Source organism: Odocoileus virginianus, chromosome 2, assembly GCF_023699985.2.
Source record: "Odocoileus virginianus isolate 20LAN1187 ecotype Illinois chromosome 2, Ovbor_1.2, whole genome shotgun sequence".
Taxonomy (NCBI): Eukaryota; Metazoa; Chordata; class Mammalia; order Artiodactyla; family Cervidae; genus Odocoileus; species Odocoileus virginianus.
Genome location: NC_069675.1, coordinates 69,162,842 through 69,175,430, shown reverse-complemented (window position 1 = coordinate 69,175,430; position 12,589 = coordinate 69,162,842). Strand labels below are relative to the sequence as shown.

The window sequence follows — 12,589 nt, the reverse complement described above, 5'->3', positions numbered from 1 at the left end:
CCCCTCATCACCACCACCTCCACAACACACTTTGCTGACCGATGGAGTCCAAGGTCACCAAGGTCCACCCACTTTGGTCATAATCAGTCTTGCCTCAACCAAACCAGCCAGGTGTTTTCTCTGTCCTCCAGCAGTGTCCCCGGCTCTGCCCACATCATTTCCTGCCCGCTTCCAGCCTTCAGCCTGCCCATCCTACTGTGTCCTTCCCCTCCCCATGTCTTTTGTTGAACTTGATGATGCTGTCACCATTGAGGAAAATTATCTTGTGCTGTTTTGTACTCTTGTTATTTTGAAGTCATTTCTATTAGAAATGAACCTTTTTGTCTTATTTGGCTTGCTAACTGTACTTGTTATTTCTCATGTAAGCATCTTAAGGTAGTTATATTTCTCACTTCTGGAGCATCTGATACACTTAACTTTCATGTTACCCAGAAATTATGCTTAGTGATCACTAGCTATAATAGTTATAATAGTAGTGTAAATCACTCGTATTTACTGGGCTCCTACTATGTGCGGGTACCGTCCTTGGTGCTTTACACACATTATCTCATTTAATTCTCATATTAACCCCACAAGTGGTGTATTATTACTCCATTTTACCAGTGAGGAAAATGAAGCTCAAAGAGATTAAATAACTTGCCCAAGATTTTATAACCATAAGTGATGGAGCTAAGATATAAACCTAGATCTGTCTGGTTCTTGTCACTCTACCATTTTGCCTCTTAATACAGCATTAATGTGCTTTTAAATGGCAGGCAGATTAAGTGTGGGAAAATGTTCTTTTCCCAAAGTATATTGCAGGTTGAATGTTGCCTGTCTCCTCTGCTGAAAATTCAGAGAATGAAGGGTGAGTTTTAGATATGGTAATGCTGGGATAATGCATTTAGATAAATATGCATTTAGATATGGTAATGCCAGGTAATGGGTATCGTTGGGAAGTGGGACGTGTCCTGGACGAGGCAATAGAGGCTGCAACCCAGAAGGTAGGAGTAAAAAGTGAAAGGAAGTTTAGAAGTGCAATTCATTATAAATGTGCAATTTAGAGAAAACCAGTCAGCTGCAGAATGAACTCAACAGGTCAATTAAAAGGCCTGGGAGCTGTGTGCAGCTGAGGAACAGTGGGTGGCCCCAAGGAACAATCATGCATTCCTTGGTATCTGGGAGAAAAGGTGTTTCAGGGGAAGGTTTGTGTTGTCTTGTTTGTTTTTCAGAGAAAAGGAGCATTTAATAAAAAGTGTAGGGGAGACTCTAAAAGAAAACAGAAGGGGATGTCCCTAGTGGTCCAGTGGTTAAGGCTCTGCGCTTCCACTGTAAAGCACATGGGTTCTATCTCTGGTCGGGAATAGGGTGCAACCAAAAAAGGTAAAAATAAATTAAAAAAAAAAAAAAAAGAGGGTGGAGCAGTGATCAGCATTCCAGTGGCCTGGCAGGGAATTATGGCAGAAAGAGTCATGGTCCTGAGCCCTCAACGTGAGCTGGATGAATTGACAGTAAAGCCAACATAAACTTGTTAAAAGCATGATCTCCCTAGATCAGGTCAGTGTAGCTGATAAAAATGTGGGACTCCTCATTTAAAAATTATTAAGAATTTCAACATGACAGCAGGGATTAAACCAGGACAGAGCCTGCACAAGCTATATACCCATGGAGTTGGCTTTGGCTGGTGGGTGTATGTTTCAGGATGAGAAATGTGTTTACTGAGTGGCATGGTCCTAAGTACCATCATACATCATCTCATTTGACAAAATGCTCAGGTCCTTCTTTTGAGCGTCTCTCATATCCCAAGGAGCACTGCTGCTTAAGAGCTGGCTTTCCAGAAGGCCCGTAAGCAGCCAACAGACATCTGAAGATGAAGGAAGTTATTCAGCACAAGGGAGAAACCACTGAGCTGGTTATTTCTTTTCTCTGTACTTAAAGCAAATATGAGTAAAAGATGGAAGATAATTTCAATGTGAAAAGAAAAGGAAATGGTTCAGCAATTCCAAGAGAAGCAGATCCACTCAAACAAGTGATGACTTTCTCAGTCATGTTAAGAAATGTTAAAATGTTTGCATTGGTCTTAGTTTACAGAGCACATACAAACACTTGTTATTTGAGGGACTTCCCTGGTGGTCCAGTGGTTGAGAATCCCCCTAGCAATTCAGGGGATACAGGTTTGATCCCTGGTCAGGAAGCTAAGATTCCACATGTCTTGGGGCAAGTAAGACCATGCAGCCAAAAAAAAAAAAAATTGTTATTTGATTCTCAGTGCAGGATTGTTCCCTCTGTGAAATTTGAGTTGCCCTTAATCTGTACATCTAGATAGTAGCAGATCTAGCTCTTCTGATTCCAATAACCTCCCCCAAATACCCCCCTTTTCTGAGCATTAGTATGAAAATATGATCCAGGAAGTCCTTCCCTCATACCTAATGAAAAACCCCACAGATAAGCTCAGGCCCAAGTGCCTTCTCAACACCAGGGTACCAAGTTTGTGTCTTGACCTGTTGGTTCTTGGCCTTGGAGTTAGAGAATCAAACTTTTTCCTTTGGGGTGCAGAGTGGAGGGATAAAGAAAAAAAGAAAAACATTGTTACTGGGAACTCAGCAATATGTGATCATACCTGCAACAATGTAGGAGATGGGAACTCAGCAATATGTGATTACACCTGCATCAATGTAGGAGATGCTAGAGAGTGACCCTCCAGATTTGTCCTGACAAAATCAGGAAAAGTCAAGGCACTGTTCTATCCAACTCTGTGATATCAGCAAATAAATTACATATGAAATTTCTTTTCAACTTGCTGAGCAGGTCCACGGTCAGTTCAAAGACCCCCGAGTGCCCACAGTGATCTGCCCACAGTGGTCTAACTACTGAAGCATAAAGATGACATTTATAACAACAGGATTAAGTTGAGTTCAGTATGAGTTCCTGCCAAGTGTATGCCTGGAAACTGTGTCATAAAATGGATCACTATTACATAGACTGGTTTTCCTTAGGGGCAAGTGGAAGTGACATGACTGGGCATCAAATCAATCCAGATTTACCCAGCAGTATGTCATCAATATCAAAAATAAAATAATGGCAACCTTTTGAAGTAGTAAAATTCTGTTTCATATCCTGCCAAATGGATGTAATGATGCTGTGTCTGCTGGTTAAACAAATGGTCCTAAAGTCCATATTAACTCAGGAGTGAGAGATGTTATGTCTACATTCACAATAGAAATGAATGTCACATGCACAGTGGGGAATGCTTGGCTGGAAAGTAGTTTATGTCAAAAAAAAAAAAATAAGGGCTTGGGTTGATAAGTGGGCCATTCTGGTCAGCCACCAGGTTCCAGGAGGCCCCGCTGAGTTAGCTGTTCCATGGTCGAGTCTGGCATGATTAGAAATGCTCATGTGTTGGGAAGCAGCAGTTCCACTTCCTGGCAGTATATACCCTGAATGCGGGGACTGCCCTGGTGTGGGTGAGGATGCGCCAGGACAGTGCATAGCAATGTCCCTGAACTCAGTAATGAATACATGCCCGGAGGAGTGTTCATACAGTGAATTAATTAAAGTAAATGAAATATCTGTACTTAAATGAATCTTAAAGATGTCAAATTAAAAAAGCAAGTTGCAAAAGAATACGGAAGTTATAAAACCATTTGTGTACCTTTTTTTAATTTGCAAAGCAAATACAGTGAAAGCGTAAAACACGGATGGGAGAAGTTTATATCAACCTCAGGGTTGAGGGATGGAAATTTTGAGATGAAGAGCTCCTATTATATTGAAAACATTTTCTTTCATTTTTTTTAATTAAAAAATATGTAAGGTAAATACAGTAAAAAGTTAGCATCTGTTAAATCTGAGTAATGGGTTCATGGGTATGTGTTGTATTATGTTCTGTACTTTTACTGTATGGTTGAAATGTTTCATAACTTTAAAAGAAAGTATTTTAAGCACATAAACATGGCTGACTAAATTTTAAATAGCTTTAGTTTCCCTCAAATTTATTTTTATGTATATTATGAAAGTAATATAGTATAAGAGAGAAATTTCAGAAAATTAGAAAAAAAATAAATTACTCAGAATCTCATCACCCAAAAACAGTCATTGTTAATGTGTTGGTATATTTCCTTCCATTTTGTTTCTTTGTGTGGGTGTGTGTGTATTTAAACACACTTCTAAAGCATCTTGGGTACACATATTGAATGCTGCCTTTTTCACTCATTATAGCATCACCCCTGTTCCCCGTTGAGACTTAGCCTCACTGAACATCATTTCTACCGATTTCTAAAGATCTTTCACAGCTTCCTTTTCTTGCATAAACACAGTTCTGAACATTCAGCAGTCACACAGTCACATTTCCTTTTGATTATCGTAAACATCATCTTTCTGAAAGCCTCCGGAACAGGATTGGGTCACGCTCTGCTGTTGATTTCTATAAGGCTGTTTTGTGTGGGATGACAGTAAAAAGGTCTGTCACATCTGCGATACCACATTCCCGTGAAGACTGAGCTTGTCGGCATTCATCCTGTGGGTGGAAGCTGTGCATATTTTAGAAGTCAACTCTGTGTGTATCTTGCCTGGAAGGAAACGAGTGCTCATGCATCCAGCATCTGCTCTGGGCTCCAAACCTGCAGCTGGAGGAATGTTTACTCCTGTTAAACTTGCTTTGAGGCCTGGGGTAACAGCAGTAATGACTGTTACAGCTATTTATGTGCCCTTTGCAGCTGATAGATGCTCTCACATCCATTGCCCCCTGACCTTCTCTGAGCAGAGGTAAGGTGCAGAGCACAGCAGACACACGGGATTACAACCAGTAAATGTGATAGTTAGGACCACTGTTGGATGCTTCTGACTCCTTCCAGAACACTTTTCAGTTACTATCCTTGGACCCAGGCAAGAGGAGTTTCTGCCGTGAGCTCTGGACTCCAGGTGACCTCCAGGCCCAGAGCCCACTGTCCCAAAATCCTGGACCCTCTGGGGCCCTGGAATCCACTGACAATGGGTCTCAGCCCTGCCAGGGCTTATATTAGCCTGTATCTGTCTGCTTGGGGGCCAGACCCCCACTGTGTCCAAGTCCCAGGGCAGCATCTTGCAGGGGTGAGCAGAGCTTAGATCTGCAGCTGCAGGATGGATCCAGGGTTGGGGATGTGGGCTGGAGGCAGACACAGAGGCTGGAGGCCAACATCTCCTGCAGTGTATCTCAGAACTGCAAGGACTCTGAGAATTGCGAACTCAAGCCTGGCCTTCTCAGTCATTATGAAGTTGTATCTGTCAGAGTAGGTGCCTAGAATATATTATATGTAACAGTTTGTTAGCTTGATCTGAGCCAATCTAAAGATTCAGCAGGTAGATCTTTTCTACTCTCAGAAACCCACAGATATTAAGATCTGTCTTGGCTCTCTTATTCCACTGTGCTGTTTCCAGGTTCCCTTCTTTTTGACGCAAGGCCACAGATGGACGAGGGAGTGCAAAGGAAAACAATCTAGAACCCCAGAAGAAGTAAAACAATTTAGTGTGTAAAATCCCAATATACCAGACACCCCCGTGTCCACACATAAAAGCAAGAAATGCATTTCAGGACAAAATAGATTACAACCACCTGCTACAAGGGTGAATCAGCCTGGCACCATCTAGCCAAATCCGAAATAGAAGCCAGCTAGTAAAGCTACAATCTGGTGCTCTTCCCCTTCCTCTATCTCTCTGCCTCCCACATCACGGTTCCTATGTGTGAACCAAAGAACTAGCACCCTCTGTTGGTTACTTCAAGCTATGAAAGAAGTCAGGCCCCTGCGTCTTCCAGGACAACAGGGGGACAAGTCCCACCCACCCAGCCAGGGTCAGCATGGAAAATCAGTGTTGCAAGAGCTTTCATTTTAATTGTTTGTTGGCCACTGAACTAATATTTTTCAGTTCCTTATTCCCCAGCAATATTTCTGATTTGTGATGAAGGATTTAACTGAAGAGAGAAGCATGAAATCGTCAAGACAGTCTCATTGGGCTGATTCCCTCCCATACAGAAAACAGGGACAAACAACTAAATTCTGAATACTTACACACACATACTAGGACCAAACGTTACAAAGTGATGCTTCTCTTGACTTTCACAGCCATCCAACAAGGAAGCTATTCCTATGGGACAGGTAAAAACTCTGCATCAAAATATTTTCAAAATGATAGGGATAGTGTTAGTCGCTCAGTCATGTCCAACTCTTTGCAACCCCATGGACTGTAACCCTCCAGACTCCTCTGTCCGTGGGATTCTCAAGGCAAGAATACTGGAGTGGATTACCATTCCCTTCTCCAGGGGATCTTCCTGACTCAGAGATCACACCTGGGTAATTTTTCACTGATAAATCATACAGGGACCTAAAATGCTATCTCAAACAAATAAATGGAGATAAAGTTAATGTTCTTGGAAAAACTGAAAACAAAGATAACGATTTGAAATGTGTATAAAAACTTTGACCAGAATTGCTTAATGAAATGTGAGAGAATAAAACAAAACAATATATTCAAATTAATATTTTATTCATTATGGTTTACATATATATCTGTAACTAAAATAATATTATTATAATTTCATTATGGTTTACATGTATATCTGTAACTAGATAATATTACAAATAATATTATACAATTACCTCATCTATATATTCAGGGCTTCCTTTGTGGCTCACCTGGTAAAGAATCCACCCACAATGCAGGAGACCTGGGTTCGATCCCTGGGTTGGGAAGATCCCCTGGAGAAGGGAAAGACTACCCACTCCAATATTCTGGCCTGGAGAATTCCATGGACAGTATAGTCCATGGGGCCGCAAAGAGTCAGACACAACTGAGCAACGTTCACTTGACTTCACTCATATATTCAAGTTGGTCAGAAATCATCTGGGGGGAATTGTCTCATTGGCAAATAGAGGCTGAGGAAACACACTAAGTGGTTTTTCCAAAGCACCGAGCCACAACCTAAGATGAGGAAGAAGCAGGTTTGTGTGTTGGATCCACAGTAATGATGTAGGTTATATACTGGCTCCTGTGTGCAACCCAGGAACTCCAGCTCCTCGCAGTTTCCCGAACACTGCTGCACTTGGGCCTCCCTGCCTCCTGTGTGGGATAGTCAGTGGTTGTCCTGAATGTCCACCTGAGGACCCAGTGTCTTCCCATGCAGCGACTCAGATGTGGGTAGAGATGTAACCAGATGGCTTTTCCCGTCTCCCTCAGGCAGCACTCGTTGGAGGCACCACCATGATCATTGGCCATGTCCTGCCTGACAAGGAGACCTCCCTTGTGGAAGCCTACGAGAAGTGCCGGGGTCTGGCCGACCCCAAGGTTTGCTGTGACTATGCCCTGCACGTGGGGATCACCTGGTGGGCTCCCAAGGTAACAGTGCTGGGTGGAACCCTGAAAGGAGAACCAGTGCTCTTGTTGGCGGAGGGGCCATTTGGTGGGAGCCAGCTGTGGGTGACACTCTCCTACAGTGAGGAATGCCCCTCCCACCAGCATCCTATCTCCCCCAAATGCTAAAACAAAAAACACTTAAGATTCTCTGTGGCAGGGGCTGTCTCACTTAATTTAAAAAGCCAGTTTTCCAGCACATACACAGGGAGCACCAGCTCCTTGCTCTGACCACCAGGCTGTCAGCGTGTCCTGACGCTTTACATTAGGTACCACTGACACCGAAGGGGTCGCTGCTGAGTAGCGGGGTCAGCCCCCAGGGTCGAATCATTTTGTGCTGGAAGTAACAGCACTGAGGTCTCAGAACAGAGGGTCCTGTCCTGGCTCAGTGCCGCCTGTTAAGAATGGATCTTACCATCTTACCCAGAAAGAATGGGTGCTTCTTTCCTGCTGGGCCCCAGCTCCTGCTCTAAGCACCCTGAGGCCACCTCCCACTGGGCCCTGTGTCAGTTCAGCCTCTGTGCCCCTGGCTATCCTGACTTCCGGTTGCCCAGGCCCCAGGGCCAGAGTCCAAGCCCCACTCCTTGGCTTCCCACTTCCTTGTTCTTCCTGAAAACAGATTCACAGGCATTTAGATTTTGCTTCACTTCTGGAGTTTTTACTGCTTATTGCCCCCGGGGACACAGACTGAATATTCATTGTTTCATCAAGTGTTCATTAATCACCATGTGCCAGTACTTGAGTGGGTGCCCTGGGATCTTAAAAGTAAACAAGTATTAAGAGATTTTACAAAGTTCTCCAGCTGGGGACTCTGACCTAAAGAGCCTGATTCCCTTCTGAGCTGGTAACTAAAAGCCTGACTGCACTTCTGCCCTTGAATATAAGCCTTGATCGTGAGATTCAGCCAGTCTCGCCCATTACTTCCAAAAGGGTGCTCATGAAAGGCTGCAGAGCCACCCACCTCCCATGGGAAGACTCCCCTCCTGGTACCGGGCAGAAGATGCCATCTATACTGAATGTCAGCCATCCCTTACCTTAGATGGAGCTTTTGTCCAATTCGGATACCCTCCTGGGTGGGTGACCCCTCCTACCCTGAGCCTCTCTCCCTTCCCTCCCCCAGCAAGGGACTGGAATCAAGGATCCACTCAGATCCTCAACATTGAGGCCAAGCCAGTCATCCCTAAGTCCCCAAAGATTGTGGGGATTTTCATGTATCTAGAATTTTAAATTCTTTTCTATGGTAATCAAAATTTTTTTCTAATTACAGATTTTAAAAATAGAAAAGAAAGGAAGTTCACAATCCAGTCACCCCCCAGTATAATGACTATTGCTATTCTAGCTCATTTCTTTCTGGTCTTTTTTCATACCTGCTTTTTACATAGTAACTCTTTTGCTTTAAGTATGAGCATTTTCCATTTGGCTACATGGTCTTCATGACCATCAATGCCATGGCCACCTAGTGTTCTGTCAAGTAGATGAATCACAATTTATTTACCTATTGTCAGACCAATGTTTCTTCTATTTTTTCCCCTAGTATAAACAGTATTGGGATCAATCTCCTTATTCACATAGCTTTATTTCATGTTTGGCTTTGTCCCTAAATTATATTTTTCCCTAGGTCTCTGGATTTTTAGTATTAGTATGCCTTCTCTGTAACACCCCTTCCATTATGGCGATAGAGGGAACTGACCAAGGTATGAAAGTCATTAGTGCATTTACCAACAAGGCTGATTTGGAGACAGAAACACAGACAAGCTCATGTGATATGAGAAACATGCCCAGATAGCGTTTCTATATTTGTAGCATGCTGGACAATTTTCAAAGCACTTCCGCATCCATTTGCTCACGTGACCTCACAGCAGCCTGTGGAGTGGGAGGAGAGTGACATACTATGAGGTTACGGGTGGTCATGCGGCAACTCCATCCACTGAGCTACCTCTGATCCACGCTGGGCCAGCATCCGCCAGCCAGCCTCTTGATAATCTGTACTCACCCGACATTGCCTTTGCGTTTTGCTCTCCAGGTGAAAGTGGAAATGGAGACCCTGGTGAGGGAGAAGGGAGTCAACTCGTTTCAGATGTTCATGACCTACAAGGACTTGTATATGCTTCGGGACAGCGAACTGTACCAAGTGTTTCACGCTTGCAAGGATATTGGAGCCATCGCCCGAGTCCATGCTGAAAATGGGGAGCTCGTGGCTGAGGCAAGGCAGTAGAGAATATTGGGCAAGAGGGGGCGGGGCACCAATTCTCAGGGGAATTCCTGACCACCCGTGACCCATCCTACAGGGTTCAGAGAAAACAAATTCTATAAGAAATCCTAAAAGAAAGTGTGAGATGTTAACACCCCAGATGACAGATCTTTGCCCAAAAATCCAAACTTTTCTGGCGTCTATAAAAAAACAAATCTTCCTTTGTAGTTCAAAAAGGTTTCTAAGTCTTGAATGATAATGTCTTCATTCTAATATGATATTTAAATTCGGTTACCACAAAGGAATGTGGAGCATCTCTAAGAAATATTTTTAATGAGATGTGACATACAGAATAAGTAAGAGTCAGCCTTCCACTTTCCTGGACCTCCTCAGAGGAGCAGAGGTATTAGAGAGATCTTCTTGGGACCAAGACAGACAAACCCCGTTTTACTCCTGGATCTTAAGTAGGACACTTGGGGTGAAAGCTAATCTAGGCATTTCTAGAAGCTGGAGATTTAACTAGATTTCCAGTGAGGAAATTCTGATTTTTCAGATCAATAAAGAGTGCTTGTCTTTAGTGTCCCAGGCCTGCTGGCTGATGACTGAGCTGTATTTCTAAGAGGAAAAAAATATTTTCAATCATTATGAAGTGAGTCTCAGGGGAGCCCTGTATTAATCCTGCCCTTTTTAGAAGATGAGTATTACAGAAGTGAGAAAAGCAGCAAGCTTATTGACATGGGCTGAGCTGAGCATATTTTATAGTCCCTTGGATTATGTTTTTTGTATCTCTCTGATTCTCTCTCAATTTTCTTTCTTTTGCTATTATTCAGGGAGCAAAGGAAGCACTAGATTTGGGTATCACAGGCCCAGAAGGCATTGAGATCAGCCGTCCAGAAGAGGTGAGAAAGGTGTCTGCGTTCTTTGTCAACGTCCTTCCTATAGATTCATAGAATCTTTAGGATGCACGAGATATCAGTGAATACAGGTTGTATGGTATTGCTTTCTCCATGGGTGAAATTCCCATCTGGAAGCTTCCCAAGGAGCAGCCTTCTCCATGCTACAGCTGGGACTTCACTGGGGGCTCAGATGGTAAATAATCTGCCTGCAATGTGGGAGACCTGGGTTTGATCCCTGGGTCAGGAAGATCCCCTGGAGAAGGCAATGGCAATTCACTCCAGTATTCTTGCCTGGAGAATTCCATGGACAGAGGAGCCTGGTGGGCTACAGTCCATGGGGTCGCCAAGAGTCGGACAGGAGTGTGCAACTAATACTACTACTACGCTGCTGCTATGCTACCGCTGACCAGGCCTTGAACTTCCCTGGGGAAGACCACTTTGGGGAAACAGACCCGCCTGGGTTGGGTTCTGATGTCAAGGGTCTGAGAGACGCCATGTGAGCATGCTAGGGGTTGCAGTGGCCAAAATTAAATTGGGAGAGAAAAGACAGACTGAAGGAGCTTTCAGATGCTAGAAGAAACTCCAGGCTATAAGCCAGTGAATCAGCATTTGGGGGCTGAGATCCCTTTGAGTGTCTGAGGAAAACTCTGGACTGTTCCCACTAGAAACAAAAGGCACATGTGTGTGCTCTCCCTCTTTTCCTATTTGTCGCTGAGAATGGTAACTGAGGCCTGCCTTTCCTCTGCCCTCTTATTTTACCCTTGCATGGTTTTGCAGGATGTTGACACAAATGCCCTCCAGTTCCCATTTTCTGAAGAATTTGACTCTGGAGGATCACATTAGATAAATAATGCATTCTTGCCCTATGGCCCTGTTCAGATATCCCCCAGCACTGGTGAGGGGAAAGCTATTTTCTGTTTCTTCAAAGCCTTAAATGCAGAGTGGTGGTTGGATGCCCATGAAGGATTAATGGGGAAGCCTTGAGGGATGAAGAGCTGGAGACAGGATGTGATGGTTCTACCATCTGACAGGAACTAAGTCAGCTTATGCTGGGTCAGCCCACCTTACTCCGGCCCTGGGTCTGTCCCTGTCTGTCCGAACCCTTGAATGTAGCTCCCACCTGGGCACCTCAGAGTTGGTAGAGAAAGACACACCAACTTCAATAAAGGCAATGCATTGAGAGTGCCTGTGAGAACAGGGGTGGGTGGGTGATGGGCACAGGACTGCCCTTTGTGGAGTTCTGCCAGGAGAGGAGTAAGGCACTGACTGTAGTGGTAACAAAAGCAAGAATTACCACCATCTTCATCTACTGATTAAAGGGGAGCATCTGGGGAGATTTTGCTCCCCAGGGACATTCGGTGATGTCTAGAGATAATTTGTTGTTCAGTCACTCAGTCATGTCCAACTCTTTGTGACCCCATGGACTGCAGCATGCCACACTTTCCTGTCCTACACCATCTCCCAGAGCTTGCTCAAACTCATGTCCATTGAGTCAGTGATGCCATCCAACCATCTTGACCTCTGTCATTCCCTTCTCCTCCTGCCTTCACTCTTTCCCAGCATCAGGGTCTTTTCCAGTGAGTCGGCTCTTTGCATCAGATAGCTAAAGTATTGGAGCTTCAAATATTTTGGGTTATCCCAACTCAGGGGGAGGATGTTACTGGCATCTAGTAGGTAGAGGTAGGGGCTGCTGCTAAAGAGCCCACAATGTCCATTCAGCCTCCACCACAAAGAATTATCTCACCCAAAATGTCAATAGTGTCAAGGTTTAGAAATCCTGACCTAGGCTAATTTCCAGCTTAAAATCAATCAGTGTTGCTCCTTTGCTACAGTTCTGAGATGGCTGTGGAGAGAAGGCACCAGAAACCAATGGAGATGTTTTTGTTTGCCCTTGTTTTGTTGCCTTTGAATTAAGCCCTGAGTAGCATCCAGCAAAGACATGCCTGGAACACTAAGGCCTGGGATGCTCTCGGTTTGAACGGAGGTGTCTGGAGCTTGATGCCCCTGCTCAGGGTTTCCTCCCAGGCCAGTGCCTGTGGGTTCAGTTAGCCCCTCCAGCTCTGAGTCAGACATTCCAGCACTTTCTACAAGGTGGGGTATCAGGCAGAGGTAAGCTTGCTTGAGGAGATGATGAAGTTTGTTT

At 44.3% G+C, this 12,589-nt stretch overlaps 1 protein-coding gene across 2 annotated transcripts in view; it reads left to right on the top strand.

The window, feature by feature from the left end:
* The window catches only part of DPYSL5 (dihydropyrimidinase like 5), an 86,009-nt gene that overhangs the window by 53,638 nt on the left and 19,782 nt on the right, over nucleotides 1-12,589 (top strand). For both annotated transcript variants that reach the window (XM_020886272.2, XM_020886273.2), the window contains exons 3-5: nucleotides 7,186-7,344; nucleotides 9,383-9,562; nucleotides 10,381-10,449. In XM_020886272.2, coding sequence (XP_020741931.1) covers nucleotides 7,186-7,344; nucleotides 9,383-9,562; nucleotides 10,381-10,449 — 408 coding nt within the window. The remainder of the gene's footprint in view (nucleotides 1-7,185; nucleotides 7,345-9,382; nucleotides 9,563-10,380; nucleotides 10,450-12,589) is intronic.